The sequence below is a fragment of the Saimiri boliviensis genome, chromosome 2 (assembly GCF_048565385.1).
Source record: "Saimiri boliviensis isolate mSaiBol1 chromosome 2, mSaiBol1.pri, whole genome shotgun sequence".
NCBI classification, from domain to species: domain Eukaryota; kingdom Metazoa; phylum Chordata; class Mammalia; order Primates; family Cebidae; genus Saimiri; species Saimiri boliviensis.
In genome coordinates, this window is record NC_133450.1 from 71021086 (window position 1) to 71041904 (window position 20819).

The 20819-nt window shown below is 38.0% G+C and overlaps 1 protein-coding gene across 2 annotated transcripts in view; it reads right to left on the minus strand.

The window, feature by feature from the left end:
• ATG2B (autophagy related 2B) overlaps nt 1-20819 on the minus strand; it is an 84531-nt gene that overhangs the window by 12478 nt on the left and 51234 nt on the right. For both annotated transcript variants that reach the window (XM_074393572.1, XM_003928836.4), the window contains exons 22-34: nt 20283-20482; nt 20045-20125; nt 18561-18667; nt 18300-18392; nt 16687-16757; nt 15834-15910; nt 15409-15579; nt 13458-13599; nt 10556-10758; nt 9408-9634; nt 7828-7936; nt 6383-6577; nt 5011-5112 (exon numbers count right to left, since the gene is read on the minus strand). In XM_074393572.1, coding sequence (XP_074249673.1) covers nt 5011-5112; nt 6383-6577; nt 7828-7936; nt 9408-9634; nt 10556-10758; nt 13458-13599; nt 15409-15579; nt 15834-15910; nt 16687-16757; nt 18300-18392; nt 18561-18667; nt 20045-20125; nt 20283-20482 — 1778 coding nt within the window. The remainder of the gene's footprint in view (nt 1-5010; nt 5113-6382; nt 6578-7827; nt 7937-9407; nt 9635-10555; nt 10759-13457; nt 13600-15408; nt 15580-15833; nt 15911-16686; nt 16758-18299; nt 18393-18560; nt 18668-20044; nt 20126-20282; nt 20483-20819) is intronic.

Sequence of the window (20819 nt, forward strand, 5' to 3'; positions counted from 1 at the left end):
ATATTTGGTAGCACATACCAAAACAGTTTGACAACTTCAAAAGCTCTGTTTACTGATCACAAATCTCAGAAGTACAAATGATGCAAATGAGAAGGATATTCTAGGTAACATGCACATGGGAGACTAAGCAATGGACTGCAGAGCAAGCCGGTGGTTTCAACAGTAGTGGAAATATACTGGTTCAGAAGCAGGGCAATAGGTTCATGAATTGTTCATTATATTGTTATTTTTTACAAATATAATATTTGTGTTATGTATTTTACATATTATTTCCATTATACACATTTAACATATGTAATTCATATTATACCAAATAGTACATGTTTACAGTTTAACAGCATATAAAATGCTATTCCTTGGCCACTAGATGGTGATATTTTCAATGTCATAAATGGTGGACTCCATGATTACCTTCAAAAAAAAAACCAGCAAATTTTCAGGTATCAATTTGCTCTTTAAGAAAAAAAAAAAAAAGGAGACTAAAGAGACAATGGTTTCTACTCATTTTTCACCACAAATGCACAAAATAACAGATAAAGAGATGCGAATCGCCAGCTTTTTAAAATGTTCTCAAAATTGTTTGATTTTGGTATTTATGTTAAACTCTTTACAAATCAGTAAGAGCAACAACCCCATTTTATTTTATTTCGTTTTTACAGATGGGGGTCTCGCTCTGGCACCCAGACTGGAGTACGGTGGTGTGATCATGGCTCATTGAAGCCTCCACCTCCTGGGTTCAAGCAATCCTCCCACCTCAGCCTTCTAAATAGCTGGGAATATAGGCATGCACCACCATGCCTGGCTAATTCTCTTATTTTTTATTTTTTGTAGAAACAAGATCTCACTATGTTGCCCAGGCTGATTTTAACCTTCTAGGCTCAAGCAATCCTCCTGCCTTGGCCTCCCAAAGTGCTGGGATTACAGGCATGAGTAACCACACCTGACCCAAACACAATTTTAAAACTAGCAAGACACAGACACTTCACAAACACAAAAGAAAATATACAAATGGCTAATAAGCACAGAAAAAGATGGTTAACATCACCTGTTATGAGGGAAATCCAATTTAAAACCACAATGTACACAAAGTGTACAAGCTAAAATTTAAAAGACGACAGTACCAAGTCCGGCAAGGCTATGAAGCAGCCGCAGCTCTCATGGCTGTTGGTGGCAACGTGCAATGCGACAGTCACTGTGAAGAGCTGTTTGGCAGCTTCTTAAGAAAGCTCAACATTAACCTATTAATGACCCAGAAATTCTCCTCTTATATATGTATTTATTCAACCAAGAGAAATCAAAATGTATGCCCATAAAAATACTTTGACATAAATTTCCTAACAGCTTTATTCCTAAAAGCCAAACCACAAAATGACCCCAAGGTGAACCAGCAGGTAAAAAGATAAACTGTGGTATATCCACAGTGAAATCCTACTCAACAATGAAAATGACTGTGGATACATGCCACATCACAGATAGATCTCACAGGCTTAATGCTGAGTACAGGAAGCTAAGTACAATTCCATTTATATGAAGTTGCAGAACAGGAGAAAACTAATCTATGGTGACCAAAAGATGAGTCGGTAGTCACTTTGGGATGGTGGAGATGGACTACAAAGGGACGTGAGTAGAGTCTGCCGGGTAAGGAAAATGTCCTATATTTCAGCTGGGGCAGTAACTGTTCAAGTGTGTAAAGCTGTGAAACCTCCACCGAACACTTAAAAGTTGTGCATTTTAGTATATGTAAGTAAGACCTCAATGTTAATCAGTTTTTTAAACTTTAAAAAATTGTTGATGCTAAACTTTGTAAAATATCTCTAGTTTTAAGATCCTATGATAAAGTCTATTAATACTACACTATGACTTCAGTATTAAAAGAATTCCTTTTAATGTCATACTCCAGCAAGGAAGCAATGATGATAAAAAACACAACTGTGCAAACTAGTACTGTTCCATATTCATCCTATACAGCCTGGCCTGAGCAGTTACTTACTTAGCAAAATGGTTTCCCAATCCCAATCCACAATCAGAATAAGGCTTGTAGTAACTTTACAAAAATCTTCGCCTGCCTAGCTCCACTGCACTCCTCAAAACCCAACTTGAATGTCACCACCTCCAGAAAGCCTTTCCTGAGCAACCCTCACCCTTCCCAACTCCCATCCTAGGTTAGGAGCCGTCTATGGTCAGGCATACCATCCCATGCCTATCTGTATCACTTGTATTCACCACAGCACATTAAAACTCTCTCTTTTATGTCAGTCTTCCCCACTATAAAGAGATCCTTGAAGACAGAGATGTCTTATTCATCTTTGTATCCCCAGAATCCTAGTATAGAACCTGGGTCAAGGTAGGCATTCACCAAATGGTTTTGAATGAATTGATACACCTTTCCTGCAGAGTTCCAGGCAGCACAAAACTAAAATGGACACTAGGCTAGCAGGAAATGTGGCCCCCTTCCTATTTTGAATCTCAAACTGCCTAGTTGTGTGACCTCCATCATCCACTTACCCACCAGATGGGACTCATTCCATCTGCGATGCTTATTGCTGGCCCTATAGGAACACGGAGCTTTGGAAGTGGTTGCACTTAACTTCAATAGCAATGAAGTATTTTGAATATGTGAAAGAATAATGTGTTACTTTCAGACTTAATATGATTCAATTAAGATGAATAAGTGGGGATATGCTTAGTTAGAAACATATTACTCAAAGCATTATCATTCATCAACTGATCTGTTTTCACAAGAAATAATGAACAAAAATACTTGGTTTTCTACTCAATGACCATTTACTATCCCAAAATATGGTATGGCAATCTTAAAAGAGGCAAACTAAAAAGAATTTTTGTGTTAGGTGATATACCTCATTAAGGCTTACATATTTGTAGCATGGCTTTGTTTTTCTAGCTTTTATGTCTTAATGAATTATTTCCCATTCTTCATTAGTATAGTCGTAAGATTTATTTCCTTGATGGTTCTAAGATTAATAACTTCCCACCTTAAAATCATAATGTTTATAGTTCTAAATAAGAAATTATGTTCAATATTGAAGAAAAAAGTCTATTAAAGAAAATTAGGGTGAGCACAGTGGCTCATGCCTATAATCCCAGCATGTTGGGGGGCCAAGGTGGGAAGATCACTTGAGCCCAGGAGTTCAAGACCAGTCTGGGCAACATAATAGGACCACATTTCTACAAAAAAATAAAAATAAAAAATTAGCTGGACATGGTGGTATGTGTCTATAATCCCAGCTATTCAGGAGTCTAAGATGGGAGAAGAGTTTGAGCCCAGGAGGTCAAGGATACAGTGAGCCATGATCTGCACTGTAGCCTGGATGACAGAGTGAGACACTGTCAGGAAAAATAAAAAAAGAAAATTGGGCTTGCTAAGTTTGGTAAAGTCATGCCAGAAAGATGTACCTTAAAGTCTTGTTCACACTGGTGATTTCCACAGATTAATTTTCCCATAAATACTCTATTATATTTCCACTAGGCCAATCAATATATGGATAAATTAAGTTAAAGTATGGATATCAAAAATCTTCTTCTCATAATGATAAAACATAAAACTAAAGTACTGATTGGCAAGTCTAACCTAGCTCAGACGCTGTAAGCATTAATGTAAAGCTATGCTAAGCTTCTGTACTTCAGCATACATTTTCTGAGACAGTACCTATTTTTTGTTTATAAATACTATTTAAGCTCATTCTTGAAATACCAGTTACCTGCTTTTAGTTATTCAACTTTTAGTTAAATAATGAACATTATGTCCACCCCACAAGTAAATACCCTACTTCCAAACCTGTGCTCATATAAACATAATTTCTGTCAAGAGGGTTTTGCGATTTCAAAGCAGATTAGTGAAAAACTGCACTTATGTTCTGCAGTTATCACATGCTTCAGTTAATAACAACAGCAGTTAACATTACTGATCCCTGACCTAGTGTGTCAGGCACCCAGCTAATGTTTTTCACACACTGATCTATTTCATCTTCATTTTAAAAGCATTACGGTACACATATTACTACTTCTCCCATTTTATCAATGAAGAAACTAAGGCTTGGAGATGTGAAGTAACTTACCCAAAGCCATATAACTAGTACGAGCTACAGAGCCAAGACTGGAACCCAGGTCTTACCCCAACCCATGCTTCTCGTCATTGTGTTACTACACCTCAACTAAGCATCACATTTTCATACATTTTGGAAAAAATTTTGGAAGAGGCACCAGCTATGTTTTAAACAGCTCTCTGGGTCAAAGCAAAGCCCAGAAGAATTTGATGGGATGCTTGCCAGAATATGAGAAACTAGATTTCACTGTGCCCAACCCCAGTTTTCTTTAGGGAAAGTCTAAATCTCTGTTGTTTCTGACCTCTTCAGCTATACCAATTTACTCATTTGTCATTTTGCCCAGCACAGAAAGAATTATCTTCCAGATCCACACTCTCTCGTGAAAGCCTGTCTTCCCCTCCTAAACTCCATCTCTCTCTATTCCCTTCCACTCAGTGTGGAAGCTGCTTTCCTCTCCTGGATTCCATCTGTCTGGATTCTCTTAGTGTGAGAGTCAGCTGTTTCTTTCTCTCTCCTTCTCCTGTTTCTCTCTCTCTTTAAATAAATCACTTTCTATGAACAAACAAACAAAGTATTATCTTCCAGATGCTGTGATGAGAACAGAGCAGCGTTCAATCCATCAGGAAATCCTCTAATGCTCTCTGAAAATGTATGCATATCTGAACTGGGAGTAAAGTACACAAGGATTAGAGAATAAGAAGCAGGTATTAAGGTCTATATCACACCCTGAGTAGGAGACTGGGGAATAACATCTAATGATGTTTACTCACCCACAGTTCAGATTCCAAATGTCTAACAAATTTGCCCTGTTCTTAATCAGAAGTTTGCTGAAAGTATGTAACTGCCATAAAAGTTCAATGATAATAATAAACACTACAATTCCCTTATTCTGAACATGCAGTCTGTATCTAACTACAACGGCAGGAATCAGGCTCATGCCACAAACCTGGTCAATGTTGAGACGGAGCGGCATCAGTGACACTCTCAAGCAGCACTCCTGTGGGGACCTGCCAGATTCTGGACGCACATGTAAGGCTTTCACTGTCAACTGCAAGGCAAGAAAAAGAACAGCATTTTTCTGCAATAATATGATGACCTTTTTCTCTTTAAAAATGAGAGAAAAAAAGAAAAATTCCTATTCCTATACTATATGAGAAAAAGAGGAATTGTTTACCCTCTTTCCTTAAAAGCCTGAATCCAACTTTTTCAGTCGCATGCCCCCGTCAATAATCTGATTAAAGGTTGGGCTCAGGGGCTTACAATGGTATTCCCAACACTTTGGGAAGCCAAGGTGGGAGGATTACTTGAGTCCAGGAGTTCCAGACCAGCCTGGGCAACAAAGGGAAACCCTATCTCCACAAAAAATAAAAAACTAGCCAGGTATGGTGGTGCACACCTGTAGTCCCAGTTACTCGGAAGGCTGAATGGGAGGACAGTTTGAGCCCAGGAGGTTGAGGCTACAGTGAGCCACAATCTGCACTCCAGCCTGGGTGACAGAGTGAGACACTGCCAGGGGGTAAAAAAAAAAAAAAAGTCTGCTCAAAGATACAGGCTCTTTAGAGGAAAAACTGCAAATGGATAATGTTGTACATAGTAATGGGAGCCTACCAAAACCCTGAAGCTAACCGTAGGCCCATATTCCAAAACCAAATTCTACGAAGGACCTCCAAAGTCCTGAACAAGTCATTTCCCCCTTCCTAAAATATAAGGAGTGTTAGAAAGCTGGAGCACCTTCAGCAGTACTAAATATTTTGTAAAGATCACTATAAACTTCTAGTTTCCTCAGATATCAATTTATTAGCAATTATAGTTAATAGACCCTAAATAATTTTTAAACATAAAACTTAGCAATCCTTCAAAAGGGATTTTTCACATTAAAATGAAAAAAAGATATCCAGTAATTTTCCCTACTCTATCTCTTCTGCAGTTAGATAATAAAAACATGTTTTCAAGGCCGGGCGCGGTGGCTCAAGCCTGTAATCCCAGCACTTTGGGAGGCCGAGACGGGTGGATCACAAGGTCAAGAGATCGAGACCATTTTGGTCAACATGGTGAAACCCCGTCTCTACTAAAAATACAAAAAAAAAAAAAAATTAGCTGGGCATGGTGGCGCGTGCCTGTAATCCCAGCTACTCAGGAGGCTGAGGCAGGAGAATTGCCTGAACCCAGGAGGCGGAGGTTACGGTGAGCTGAGATCACATCATTGCACTCCAGCCTGGGTAATGAGAGCGAAACTCCGTCTCAAAAAAAAAAACAAAAAAAAAAAAAACATGTTTTCAAAACTAACATAACACAAGAACAATGAGGTTAATTCTTACCATGTTGGAGTGCGCTTTTCGAGGCATTTCTTTACTGCAATACAGGTATAAAAATTTATTCATTTGTGATGTTGCCAAACGATCTCGAATCTCAAGATCCTGAACAATGAACACCTGCCGGGAGACTGGGTGTTCTGAGAGGCTGGAATCACATTCAGGTTTGCATGGAGGGTAGACTTCATGCTGAAACTTCACCTTAACAGGTAAGGAGAAAGAATGTGGAACAATTCTTTATATTTTATTACATTGTATTTTCTCTTTAAAATGCAAAATATCGGTCATCATTTCCTTTGAATTCTACCTCGGCTTACAATTCCACTTTCAAAAAAACTAAACAACATGACATTCCTTCACTTGTTCACTCATTTATTAATCTACAGTGCTCCCTGCTTATCCAAGGGTTTGCTCTCCACAGTTTCAGTTACCCATGGTCAACTGAGGTCCAAAAACATTGCAGTATTTTGAGAGCAAGAGAGAGATCACATTTATATAACTTTTATTAGAGTACACCATTGTAATTGCTCTATTTTATTATTCACTATTGTTGTCAATCTCTTACTGTGCCTAACTTAAAAATTAAACTTTATCATAGATGTGTATATATAGGAAAAACATAGTATACATAAAGTTCAGTACGATCTGCAGTTTCGGGTATCCACTGAGGGTCTTACCATGTATGCCTGTGGATAAGGAGGACTACTGCAAGTGGACCCTACCATACACAGAGAAGCTTGACTAGCATTTCTTATTTGACCTTGGTAAAATCCTTTATCCCTTCCAAGGAAAATTCTCAGTAGGAATAAGGCACAAAATTATTATCTTGCATACCTATGAAATTGTTTTAAAATGAATCAACAGAGACAGGGTTCAAGCTCCAAAAGGAAGCAGAGATGATTAAACACATGGAATTGTCATCACTACAATACTGTTATGCTAACTATCCTAAAATATGGCACTTAGGTACAATCTCAGACAAGCTGGTAGAATTAAATGCATGTGATGCCATCAGTGGTCTGGCCCTGTTGGTCCCTAGGCCTTCATAAAGGACCTACCAGATGCACTGTCCAAACACAGGTTTTCCCAGACAGATGCTCTAGGGCAGTGTCTCTTCAGTCTGGCCCTGCCTCAGACTTTCTGAATCAGAACTCTAGCAGGGACCCCAGAAACCTGTGTTTTAATAAGCCCTCCAGGGGATTCTGAGCTTGCTCAACTCCGAGAATCACTGCTCTAGGGGTAGCCCAGGTAAACAAAAATAAAAGAAAAACACCTCAGTCTTCTTAGAACACTTGAGAATGAAAAAGAGGTAAGAGTTTTGTACAATATCCTTACACCTTTCCAATCCAAAGGGTTGGGACTTAAGGCTCAAGACTACATGGTGGGGGATAACAAAAGAACCCCTGCAATGTCCTACGTAAGTGGATTTTTCCTTTCAAATGTCATCTTACCTTGCTTAGCTGTATTTCCATTAAAAAGTCATGGTTCCTTCCTTTTCCTCCACATACCATACCACGTCCATGTCTTGTGGGTGTGTGAGAAGGAGAACTGTGGGGACTACTAAAAATGAGCAACACAAAAACACCCTTTTGTTAAAGGAATATTCACAGAAAGTCCATGAATGACATTAAGGAAAATGATAAGATGAAAGACAAAGAAAGAAAGAGTACCGAGCTTTCAGAACACTGCCACAAATTACTAGAAACCAAACCATATCTTCTTTACTCTGGAGACACTGAAAACATACATTTTATTACTGCCATTACAATATAACAATCTGCTTGCTAAATACTCAAAACTACAGAAAAAGCTAATTATGATGCTGGGATCCATATTACAGGGTACACTTAGAATGAGCCTCCTTATAAGCTTCCTGTTACTTTGGAAACCCTTTACAGTCCGAGCACAAGTCCTAGGAATCCCAACTAATACACAAAAGAATTACAGTAAAGTTGGACGTGTTTTAAAATCACTTTTAAGGAGAAAAGGTTGCTGAACTATTGTGCCAAATATTACTGCTCCATGCAGCCTCTATGCCATGCCCCACCTCAATAAGGAAGTCTGTCCCCCTACATGGATTCTGTCCATCTGACTCTCTCCCAGCCACCAGCATACTGCACTTGTCTCACAAGTGCTCAGTGACCACTGACTCTCTGCTCTGTGCCCTGCTGGATGCTGGAGGACAAGGCATGCCCGGGCCTCCTGACACACTTCCTGCAACTCACTGCCCTCTGTCACTCACAGGACTTACTCATTTTTGTGAAATAGGTACACAGTAGTGAACAGGGAAAGGAAAGTTAATAAAATAAGAAGGACTGTAATAACTTTAGCAAAGAATTGTCCGTAAAAAAGCACGACACCAGCCCCAGAGCCCAAGTTAAGGAGGAATATTAACTGTCTCTCTCGCAAACCATTAACCTTATCTATCCTCCACATTCCTTGTGAGTTCTGTCTTTGCTTTGTTTCAGAGCAGCAGCAAAGCCACACAGCACAGATAAACACCAGTTGCTAAACATGTTCCTCAAAATGTAAGACATGTCATAAGACATGTCAAGGTTAATTAACTACTTTTGTGCCTGCTTCTGTAAACCCGCCTCCCGCTTCATGTTTTCATGCCCTTATGAGCATAAAAGAAGCCTGCCTCCTTTGTCTGGCCACTCAGCCATTTTGAACATGAGTCTGAATGGGCCAGTGTGCACCTAAAATAAAATCCTTCTGCAATCTCATAGGTGTCTCCAGTCTCTAAATTCTGCAACAGTAGATACCTGAAAATTTCTGCTGAATGAAAATGATGAAAGTCAACATTTTAGTAAAAATACAAACAATACAAATAAGTTCACAATTGGAAAACTGTAAGAGTGACATTTAAATTACACAGTTTTTAATGCAACTCTATTAATAATACTTAAAATGATAAATTATATTTATTTTTCTTTTTTTTTCTCTAAAGTGGAAATGGAAAATTCTATTTATTTTTCTGTGGAAAGAAAATATTGGCGTGACAAATAAACTTATATAGAAATTAACTTACATATAACTTTTAGCCGGAGAAGTGGGTGGGACTGTTCCAAAATCCTTTCCTCCATAGAGATGCCAGACAAGAGAGACCTCCTTCACCACATACCGAATCACAGGAATGGGAAAGTGTAACGGGGCTTTGCTCGTATCAGTCTTCTTAACAGGCAGACTGAAATAATTGTCTCTTATCACAATTGCATCATCAACCATGATTTTTATAACTGGTTCTTCTTCCTTCTCCTAAAATAAACAAACAGGTAACACTCTCTTTTCTTATTCGAAACAACTGATTATGCTGCACATCTCAAGGGACATTCTTGCTTCTACATTCGTTTTAATAATTCCAATATATAAAATAAGGTAATGGCTGCTGGCATTAGTCATCACAAAGATACTCTGCTTTGTTAACCATAAAATAAACTCTCGTTGTTCCATGTAAATCACTCCATAAGGATTTTTTATAGTTTACGATTTGGCTTTCACTACTTGTTTGATAAAGAAAGCAAAAATTTAGTGTGTGGTTTTTGTTTAATTTAAAGTCAATACTGCAAAACTTAACAAATTTCAACACATGAATGATATTACCATGCTTTTAATAACAGGTTTATCCTGAGTTTGATTGTTTGGATTTTTAAAAATTTAACCAGAAGGTTCTCAGAACTTACAGAACTCAGTAAACAAATACACCTACTGGACAGTTACTACTGGAAAGTTTCCAAATACACACACACACACACACACACACACACACACACACACCCCTATATCTATACATACACATAAACATGCCCCAACCATCAGCCTTTGCACAAACCACATCTTATCTCTTACAGTTCTTGGACTAGCAATTCTGTGCAACAGATCTTTCTGCCATTTAATTTCATGATTCTTGAAGAATCATCTTACTACATAATACATCTGGAGTTCAACAATCTATGTTGGCAATTTGGCAAAGCGAATTCTTCTCTGAGTCTCTATGAGATGTATCACAGAAATAGTAAAGTACAGTAACCATTTAAAACTGTCAATAGTATGTTACCAACCAAAGTAATTCTGAACTATAAAGAACTGACAAAATCAACAGTATTTTCTCCAGGCACCCTTTAGTCAATTCCATTTATAACATCATTCAAGGCTTCAATAATGTTATAAATTTATTACCTGCATGGCTGCTTTTGGTGCAAAAAGAATGCAAAAGTCATCATTTTCAGTGGGCACACCTGTCACTGCATCACTGATGAAATGGTGAGAGAATGAGGCATAGGTGGGGCCGGGCTCCTGGGATACATTCCCACTCTCATCAGGAAACAGGAAGAGGTCTGAACAACATGGCTCCGGAATTTGACATTTTTCATCCAAAACACCTAGATAAAAAGATTACAACCTTTTGGTACACTTTGAAATATTAACAACAAGTTTTTTAACCATGTGTCAATGTGCCAGACATATGTTATGTGCTTTTACCTATAATATTTCTTTTTTTTTTTTTTTGAGATGGAGTCTCTGTCACCCAAGCTGGAGTGTAGTGGCACAATCTTGGCTCATTGCAACCTCTGCCTGCTGGGTTCTTACAATTCTCCTGCCTCAGCCTCCTGAGTAGCTGGGACTATAGGTGCACACCGCCACACTCAGCTAATTTTTGTATTTTAGTAGAGGCAAGGTTTCACTGTGTTGCCCAGGCTGGTCTCAAACTCCTGAGCTCAGGCAATCCACCTGCCTCAGCCTCTCAAAGTGCTGGGATTACAGGCATGCGCCACTGTGCTGGTCATAATATCTCATTTCTTAAAATAAGTCTAAACTCTGAGGTTTAGAGAGATCTTAAATAACCAAAACACCTCAGCGAGAGTCAGAAATACATCAAAAACCACTAATAGGCCAAGCATGGTGGTTCACACCTATAATCCCAGCACTTGAGGAGGCCAAGGTGGGTGGTTCGCCTGAGGTCAGGAGTTAGAGACCAGCCTGGCCAACATGACGAAACCCTGTCTCTAATAAAAATACGAAACTTAGCCGGGCACGGTGGCACACACCTGCAGTCCCAGCTACCTGGGAGGCTGAGGTTGGAGAATCGATCGCTTGAACCGGGAGGCAGAGGTTGCAGTGAGCTAAGATCAAACCACTGCACTCCAACCCAGGTGACAGAACAAGACCCTGTTTAATAAAAAAAAAAAAAAAGAAGCCTCATAAAAAGACTAATGATAAACTTCAAGTTCTCTAAGAAAATGGTAAATGGCAATGTCATTAAGACAGTTTCCTCTCAGTGAGTTGGGATTACGGAAGCTCAGGACTTCAGCAGCTGTTGGTTAGTGTTGGAGTTTGGTTTTAGCCAGGATTTCACCTTTGACATTCTGTCCTACAGGTGGCGCTCTGGAAGAAACTTCTTGGACAACATTACAATGGGAGGGGAAAATGGTTACATTTAGCAGAGCCTCACCTAAAACTACAGGAAGTCTCTGCTTGGGGGAGGAGAGAATAGCTATTGAGCAAGCTTTGGGTGGCAGAGGAGGCAGCAATTCAGGCTTCCTAAGGCCTGGGATACCCAAATTGGACACCTAACCTTAGGCAGCAATCACAAAAGATTACACGTGCACCAAAGTCTGTACATCAACATATATTTTAATATGCTTATATTACATATTAAGAGTCACTAATTCTTTCTGCATTCATTCATTAAAACCAAACACTGATGGGGCTGAGAACACTAAGCTGAAGAAAGGGATATTTTGGCTTTAAGCGACTCATAGATTAGATTTTAAATTCTTCCACAGCAGTACCTCAGAATTACTCATCCTTATAGGTACCCAGGGCCCAGTACAGAATCTTGTATATTGAAGCCACCTAGTAAATAATTACTAAATATTCTTTCCCATGTAATTAAAATAGCTGCTAATTTTTTATTTTTATTTTTTCCAGACAGAATCTTGCTCTATTACCCAGGCTGGAGTACAGTGGCATGATCTTGGCTCACTGCAACCTCTGGCTCCTGGGCTTACGTCATCCTCCCACCTCAGCCTCCCAAGTAATCTGGGACTACAGGCGCATGCTACCACATCTAGCTAATTTTTGTTTGTTTGTTTGGAGAGATAGGGTTTCACCATGTTGCCCAGGCTGTTCTCAAACTCCTGAGCTCAAGCGATCTGCTCGTCTCAGCCTCCCAAAGTGCTATGATTACAGGCATGAGCCACTGCACCCAGCCTAGCTGCTAATATTTATTACAAATAATGTAGTACACAGAACACAAGAAGTCCCAGTTTGCTTCCTTAGTTCTAATTTATCCTAAATTAGTATGAAAGCAACATTTAACACTAGACTTTTACAACACTATGAAATAATTTTTTAAATTAAGATTTCCCAACATATAGATATAGCTATGGCCATTCAGCTAGAAGAAATACTTTTGAAATAGAGGCTTCAAACTGTTTACATGCTTCCATTTGGCTTTCAAGGATCTCTAATCGTCTGAGTCCCTCTCAGCTTATCCAACTTTATTGTCTAATTCTTTTCAATAAGAAGGGAACTTTTGTTTCAATAACAGCCCGGATGTCATGGCTAAATAACTGAGGCTCATGCATGCCTCTTTCTTTGCTCTGTTGACGTTAATGACCTTGCCAAGATTACCTTCTCCTCCCTCTTTAAGACATACCTAAATCCTATCTACTTTAAAAACGCCAGGTCATCTTAGTTTCATTAAAGTCTAATAAAATTATTCCAATCCTTTCCAAATAGTATCCTTTCCAGAGGATATACCACCTTTGAGGTGTTTTCTTGTATCATTTACCAATCGGTCTAAGAACTGGCACCAGTCTTGTGCCCATTTGTCTTACTAGGCTACAAGCTACCAGAAACATAAGCTCTGTCTTCTACTCACTCTGTATCCCCCACACCATACTGACCAGAGTTACCTATTTACTGGACACCGACTAGACACAAGCTGAATAATTAACAGATATCCATGAAAACTCATACATATCCTTAATAAGTGACTTATTAAAGTTATGAGAACACAAATAATGTAAGCCTCAACTATAACATCAGTGATCCCTGAGAAGAGTCCTAATTTTACCATTAGCCTGTGGATTTGCTGACGAGGTGGCTTGTTGGATGTCAATCTCCTCCATAGCATCACTCATCAGATCTCGTAATATTTGTTGATCTGCTTCAGGAAGTACTGGACCACCTAAGGATGATCGACCACTGGAATCTACCTATAGCCAAAAAACCTAATTAAAAATAACTGAAAATGCTCTTAAGAAGCAAACTACTTACATTTATTTAACCCCAGAAATACATTACATTGTACGAAAACAGGAGAAATAGAAACCTACTCATTTTTCTATGCCCAGTGGCTGGTATATTTTAAGTTTTTAGTATTTTCACCCTAACAAATACTGGCAAAAAGAAATAAATGTGTCATCACCTCAAAGCCAGATAGTGAACTGGGATCTTGAAGAGGCAATGCATTTGAAAATAAGGAAGTTGAACAAACTGCAATAAAGCTGGGAAAGAGGGGATTACTAAGTTTGACCTCCTCAACTCTGATGGTTGCAATGACTTTCACCCCTTTGAGATAAAGCCCCTGCAGGTCGAAGCCTCATTTCTTGGATACTCAACAACATTAGGGGGCACACAAAGGAGGAGAAATCTACTAAACGGTGATTCAGAGTTCAATTCCAGCACCTATATTTAACCATTTTGGTTAGTGAGCTATAGATTCATTAAACCCAGATCGTGCTTTTTATATGTGAGCATAAAGTGGCAAGTTCCAATGGCAAGGGATAATTTAAAATAAGAGTATTTATTAAAAGGGAATAAACAGTAGAGAGGGGGTGTCATATATCACCTTATTTTCATGAGAATACAGCAGGAACAAGGAGTTACAAACATAAATGTAACACAAAGTGTAAAATAATCCTGAACAACAGAAAACAAACACAATGCCAGTCAGGCCCTTACTAGAGTACACAAGACAGGCTCCAGAACCTAAGGGGACTGAGAATTCTGTTCATAAGAGAGACCACAAAAAATAACACTGAAAAAGAAAAAACACAAAACAAACTGGACATTCTTCAGTTTGGACATAAGAGAAGTTAGAAAGGTGACACTTGGGGCAAAAAAGTGCATTGAACTGGACACCAAAATATCTGGGTTTATTGTTGTTTCTGCTACTCATGAGCGCAATCATCTAAATTCTCTGGGTCTTTTTTATCCGTAAAATAGAAGTACTAATCTTTAACCTCTCTATCTCACCAGGTCATCATGAAAGGACAAGGAAGTCATATGAGAAAGTACATTGAAAACTGGATTGTCTTAGAGATAAGAAACTGGGGAAATATGATGATATAAGTAAGTCTTCTGGGGCTGGGTGTGGTGGCTCACGCCTGTAATCCCAGCACTTTGGGAGGCCGAGGTGGTCAGATCATGATGTCAAGAGTTTGAGACCATCCTGGCTAAGATGGCGAAATCCTGTCTCTACTAAAAATATAAAAAATTAGCTGGGCAAGGTGGTGCATGCCTGTAGTCCCAACTACTCAGGAGGCTATTGCAGGAGAATTGCCTGAACCCAGGAGGTGGAGGTTGCAGAGAGCTGAGATCCTGCCACTGCACTGCAGCCTGGGTGACAGAGAAAGACTCTGTCAAAAAAAAAAAATAGTCTTCTGGTAACAATATCTGCCAGCTTTTCATAGCATTTTTACATACAACTTGCATAGAACAAGCTTTTACACGATAAATGTTCTATTTCTTCCCTTAGGACAGATGAAAGTAACTTAAATCTAAGGAAAAACAGTATTATGTTTGTTAAGAAGATTAATTGAAACAATGAACTTTGAAACAATCGAATAGTCTTCCAAAAAGGCCCGTGAAATCACCTTTCCCAGTCCCGTTATTCTGAAGGTAAAGAACAAATGAATGACTTTCAAAGTTTCTTTTCTACCTTATGACTGTCGTGAAGACCTCAATAATGTAAACATGTCACGACATGGCAGGGACTGGAGGAGTAACATTGCTGACTGTACCTTAGACCTTCTTTGAAAGGCTCCAGGCTTCATTTCTGCCTTGTTAGGTGTCTGCAAGTCACCATAGCTTGCAATGTACTGAATGAGATTCATTAACGCAGCACAAGAGTCTGAGCATGTTCTGATATGGACAACATCGCTGGAACAGTGTAACTCAAAGCGGGGCTCAGTCTGGATGAGACACAGAAAAAAATAATGAAAATGTCTTCCAAACAAGAGACAAAAGTTTCTTTTTTGCATAGGTTTACATTAAATAAGATATATGATCATCTGTCTCACCACATTAAAAAGTATTTAAATAAATGAATTTTTAATATATTTACTCTATTTCTGACCAAAATTAGGCATGTGGAAAAATATTAAACTCAATTTTTTTCTCTCTTAAAAAATAGAACTGAAAATTTTTGTTTATTTTAAAAACTTACTTGCTCTCCATCAGAATCAGACTTCACTGCAGTTATGGTTAACTCCAAAAGCCCCATATCCATCACACGAACATAATCTAAAATTTTTTAAATTAAGAAAATGTCTCAATACAGCTTTCAAAAATGTCAACCAACACCTAATACAACTAGCATTCCTTTGAAATTCATTGCAGAGAGCACTACAAATAATTATAATGTGATGAAAATATAGTTTTATCCTATAAAATTCCTAAAATTCACTTTATTTGTTAGAAACAAAAATTATCGCCGGGCGCGGTGGCTCAAGCCTGTAATCCCAGCACTTTGGGAGGCCGAGGCGGGTGGATCACAAGGTCAAGAGATCAAGACCAACCTGGTCAACATGGTGAAACCCCATCTCTACTAAAAATACAAAAAATTAGCTGGGCATGGTGGCACATGCCTATAATCCCAGCTACTCAGGAGGCTGAGGCAGGAGAACTGCCTGAACCCAGGAGGCGGAGGTTGCGGTGAGCCAAGATCACGCCATTGCACTCCAGCCTGGGTAACAAGAGCGAAACTCCATCTCAAAAAAAAAAAAAAAAAGAAACAAAAATTATCTTAAATAAAAATATGTAATATATATAGTAATTTGATGCACGTAATTAGCATTATCAGAACATTACAATTTCAAAATGAAAAACCAGTATTTCTGAAAAACTAAGCTCTGAATATATACCACATAATTACTATATACTTAAAGACCCTTTAATCTTTAAGGATCTTTAATAAGATTCTTAGTTCACTAGCTTATCCCAGAGTTAAAATGTTTCAAAATATTCACACAGGAAAATAAAGCAGCATTCACCTACTCCATTTGTTTTTTAACTCTTACCTCTATTCAGATTTATAGTAACAGTATTGCATTTGTCAGACAGATGTAAAGCAGCTTCATCCAAGATTATTCTGAGACAAGAAAGATAAAACCAACATCTGAGAAACTAAGCTTTGAGTATCATACACCATAATCACTATAAGCATAATTGCATCATTCTTTCTGGTATGAATATTATCGAAGTCATAGGTAGTTTCTCACTTATAACTGTCATTTAACATTTTTTAAAAACTCACTGTGAATGGTAGGAATATTTAAATGGTATAAATATTTAGATTAAATCATCTACTCAAATTAATTCTAAATTTCTGGCAGTTTTTAAAGAGATGCCCAAATTTACAAGATTTAAACTATAGTATAAAGATAAAGTGGGCCAGATATAGTAGCTCACAACTGTAATCCCAGCAGTTTGGGAGGCCAAGGCAGGAGGAACGCCTGAGGCCAGGGGTTCTCAACTAGCCTGGGCAATTCAGCAAGAACCTCCTTCTCAGCCGGGCGCGGTGGCTCAAGCCTGTAATCCCAGCACTTTGGGAGGCCGAGGCGGGTGGATCACGAGGTCGAGAGATCGAGACCATCCTGGTCAACATGGTGAAACCCCGTCTCTACTAAAAATACAAAAAATTAGCTGGGCATGGTGGCTTGTGCCTGTAATCCCAGCTACTCAGGAGGCTGAGGCAGGAGAATTGCCTGAACCCAGGAGGCGGAGGTTGCGGTGAGCCGAGATCGCGCCATTGCACTCCAGCCTGGGTAACAAGAGCGAAGAAACTCCGTCTCAAAAAAAAAAAAAAAAAAACAAAAAAAAAAAGAACCTCCTTCTCTACAAAAGAAATTTAAAAATCAGCCAGGGATAGTGGCATATGTCTATAGTCCTAGTTACTCAGTAGGGTGAGGGGAGAAGATCACTTGAGCTTAAGAGTTGAAAGCTATAGTAAGCTGTGATCATGCCACTGCACTCTAGCCTGGGCCACAGAGCAGGACCCTATTTCTAAAAAATAAAAAAATTAAATGAAAAGTATAGAGTGTATCTGGTATTAGGGGAAGTTAACCATATTTTTTTTTTTTTTTTTTTTTTGGGACGGGGTTTCGCTCTTGTTACCCAGGCTGGAGTGCAATGGCGCAATCTCGGCTCACAGCAACCTCCGCCACCTGGGTTCAGGCAATTCTCCTGCCTCAGCCTCCTGAGTAGCTGGGATTACAGGCACGCGCCACCATGCCCAGCTAATTTTTTGTATTTTTAGTAGAGACGGGGTTTCACCATGTTGACCAGGATGGTCTCGATCTCTTGACCTCGTGATCCACCCGCCTCGGCCTCCCAAAGTGCTGGGATTTCAGGCTTGAGCCACCACGCCCAGACTACCATATGTTTTTAAAAGCAAACTAAGAATCTCCAGAATTAATTTCTTCTCTAAAAATGAAATGCAATAATAAATGGGTAGATGAAACATGTCACCTGAGAAAAATTGAGTAACTTGGGTAAAAGGTTATGACTATTAGCAAAAGAATGTCTATTTTAACAAAAGATTGAGACTTTAATACAATGGTTTAGGTAAATATCAACTGGTAGTATGTTTTGAACAGGTATGTTTAGTATACAGTGATGTTTACACAGGTACCTGAGAGTAGAAGAAGATTTATCCAATGCAACGCTACTGGAAACACTGAATGTTTCCACAGTAAGAAGAGATCGGATTGGCAAATAAAGGGGTCTAATGCCAAAGAGAAACAAAAGAATATCAATTTGATATGGCAACAGAAACTCTATTGAAAACAACAACAAAAATTTGAACTTTAACTCCATTGAATTATGTATTTTTTGAAAATTTAGTATATATTTTAAATAATAAAACTTTATTTTGTTCCATTTGTGAACTTACCTATAATCAAGTGCACAGCTCCAAAGATGAACATGAAAAGTTGTAAATGAAGTTGGAGGATTATATCCCAAAACAGGTTCATCAGCAATATTCAAGAAGTATAAAATCTATAATCACAAAAAATTAAAATGCCCTGCTTTAGAAGAAAAAAAAGGTTTCATATAATATCCTTAATACCAATGTAAACCAGAATATCTCACAAAAAAAAACATTTAATTTGAAAATCATAATAGTAAAAGGAAAAAAAAGTCATCATTTTGAAGGAATTAATTTCAAAAAGTACTTGCATCAGAAAAGAATGTAATGGATGCTGATGGATACATTCATTTCTTTGACTATAATAATCATTTTACTATGTATATCAAAACATTATTCACCTTATATAATAAAACTAAATTTTTTTAAGTATTTTGCAAAACTTGAATTTGAAATGAAGAAGCCTATCCAACAACTGCAATGCTATAGAAATCTTAGAAAATCGTAACTTATGAAACTAATAACAATGTATGCATAATATGATTTCACATTTTTTGGCTTGAAACAATTCTTGGAAAAATAAATTTGCTGAAGACTGCTTAAAACTATCAATATGGCTTCCTATATAACTATTGTGTGGAGAGGGATTGGTTTTCTTTGTAAGTCAGCTCTTTTTCCTTAATTTACACCTAGCTGAGCCTAAAAAACAGTCCCTGTCACCAACATCTATTCTCTCATACATCCAACCCAAACAAATAAAGAGGTTATGCTAAATGTCTGCCTTCTAGCTGGTTATTCACGCTAACCACTTCTTTACTCCTACCACATAGACAGAAAGTCAGACAAATATCCTCATGTTTTCTAAATGCTTTCATGAGAAAAGCATTTTGAAAACCTTCAAGTTTTTAAATAATTTATTATTTTCCCAGCACAATTAAGTCCCCTTTATAAGAAATATGAGAAGGAATTATAGCACATTAGTTTTCATTCTCACACATAAGGAAAAGCTAACTTCTTACTCAGTTTCCTCTGAATAATAACCCATTGTATTTTATTACCATAAAAAGTTGTTCAACTGGAAATTAATGAAAGAAATCCTGATAAAATGCTTTAAAGCAACATCATATTATTGGCCTAGGGAATTATATGGAAATAGTTCACTTAAAGAACTTCTGATTATAAAAGCAATTCAACATACCATTCATTGTTCCTCTATGCCAGGCACTCTACAGGTCCTGGGATACAGGGTCCTTTGCCTTCCTTTAATGACTTAAAAGACAATCCTGTCACTGAAGGTTTTGAGGACCACACTTAAGGTAAAAAGCCAATTATATTCTGAGGTGATAATACTGTTTTATTTCTTAACCTAAAAGATGGTAACACAGTAGTGTTCACTTGATGATAATTCACTGAGCTGAACATTTCTGAGTTGTACACTTTTCAGTATGTGTATTAGATGTCAATACACATTTTAAAATAAACTGATACATACATAACAGCTCCCTTACCTGCTCATGCCAGCTAAGCCCAGAAGGAAGAATTCTATGCTGAAGAGTGGCTCCTTTCAGTCCTACAGCAATGAGAAATTCCTATACACAACAATAAAAGAACAACACTTACCCTATGTAATCCTATAATTCAAAAGTTTTTCCAAGAAAATAAATGTGTCGGCTTTTACGCAATTATTTTTAGTAAGAATCAAATCATCAGCAAGTACTTAATGGCATAAAAGTACAAAACGCAAACCTTTGTATTGGACTCTGATTTATCAGACAGTATTTTAACAGCAACAGAGAGCATATTCAAACTGTCTCCTCCAACTCCATCTGAAGAAGTTCTACTGAGGCCGTCTTCTTCAGAGGAATAAATAGTAGGTTCCAACCAGTGTGGGCGGGTTGAGCTGGGCAGTCGTGTTTCTGTAGGAAGAATCACTCCATCCACTATGCCTAGAGATCCACATTGAGGTAAACATAGTAACAGAATGATTACTTGAAATTAGCTAATCAACTTACATGACTCAAAACAAAAATCCATGTGTTTCCACTATTACTTAAGACAGCATAATGACAAAAACCAGCATGGCATTATGGCATTAATAATCCACTCCTTTTTGCTACTGTTAGTATGACTGACAGTGCACAACTTAAAAAAGAAAAAAGTATTCTGAAATACTAGGAAAATTAAATAGGAAAATATCACAAACATTTCATGTCTATGAAACAAGGTAAACTCAGGTCACTGCTCAAAAACTGGTAAGTTCTATATCTGGTACCAAAAGGAAAT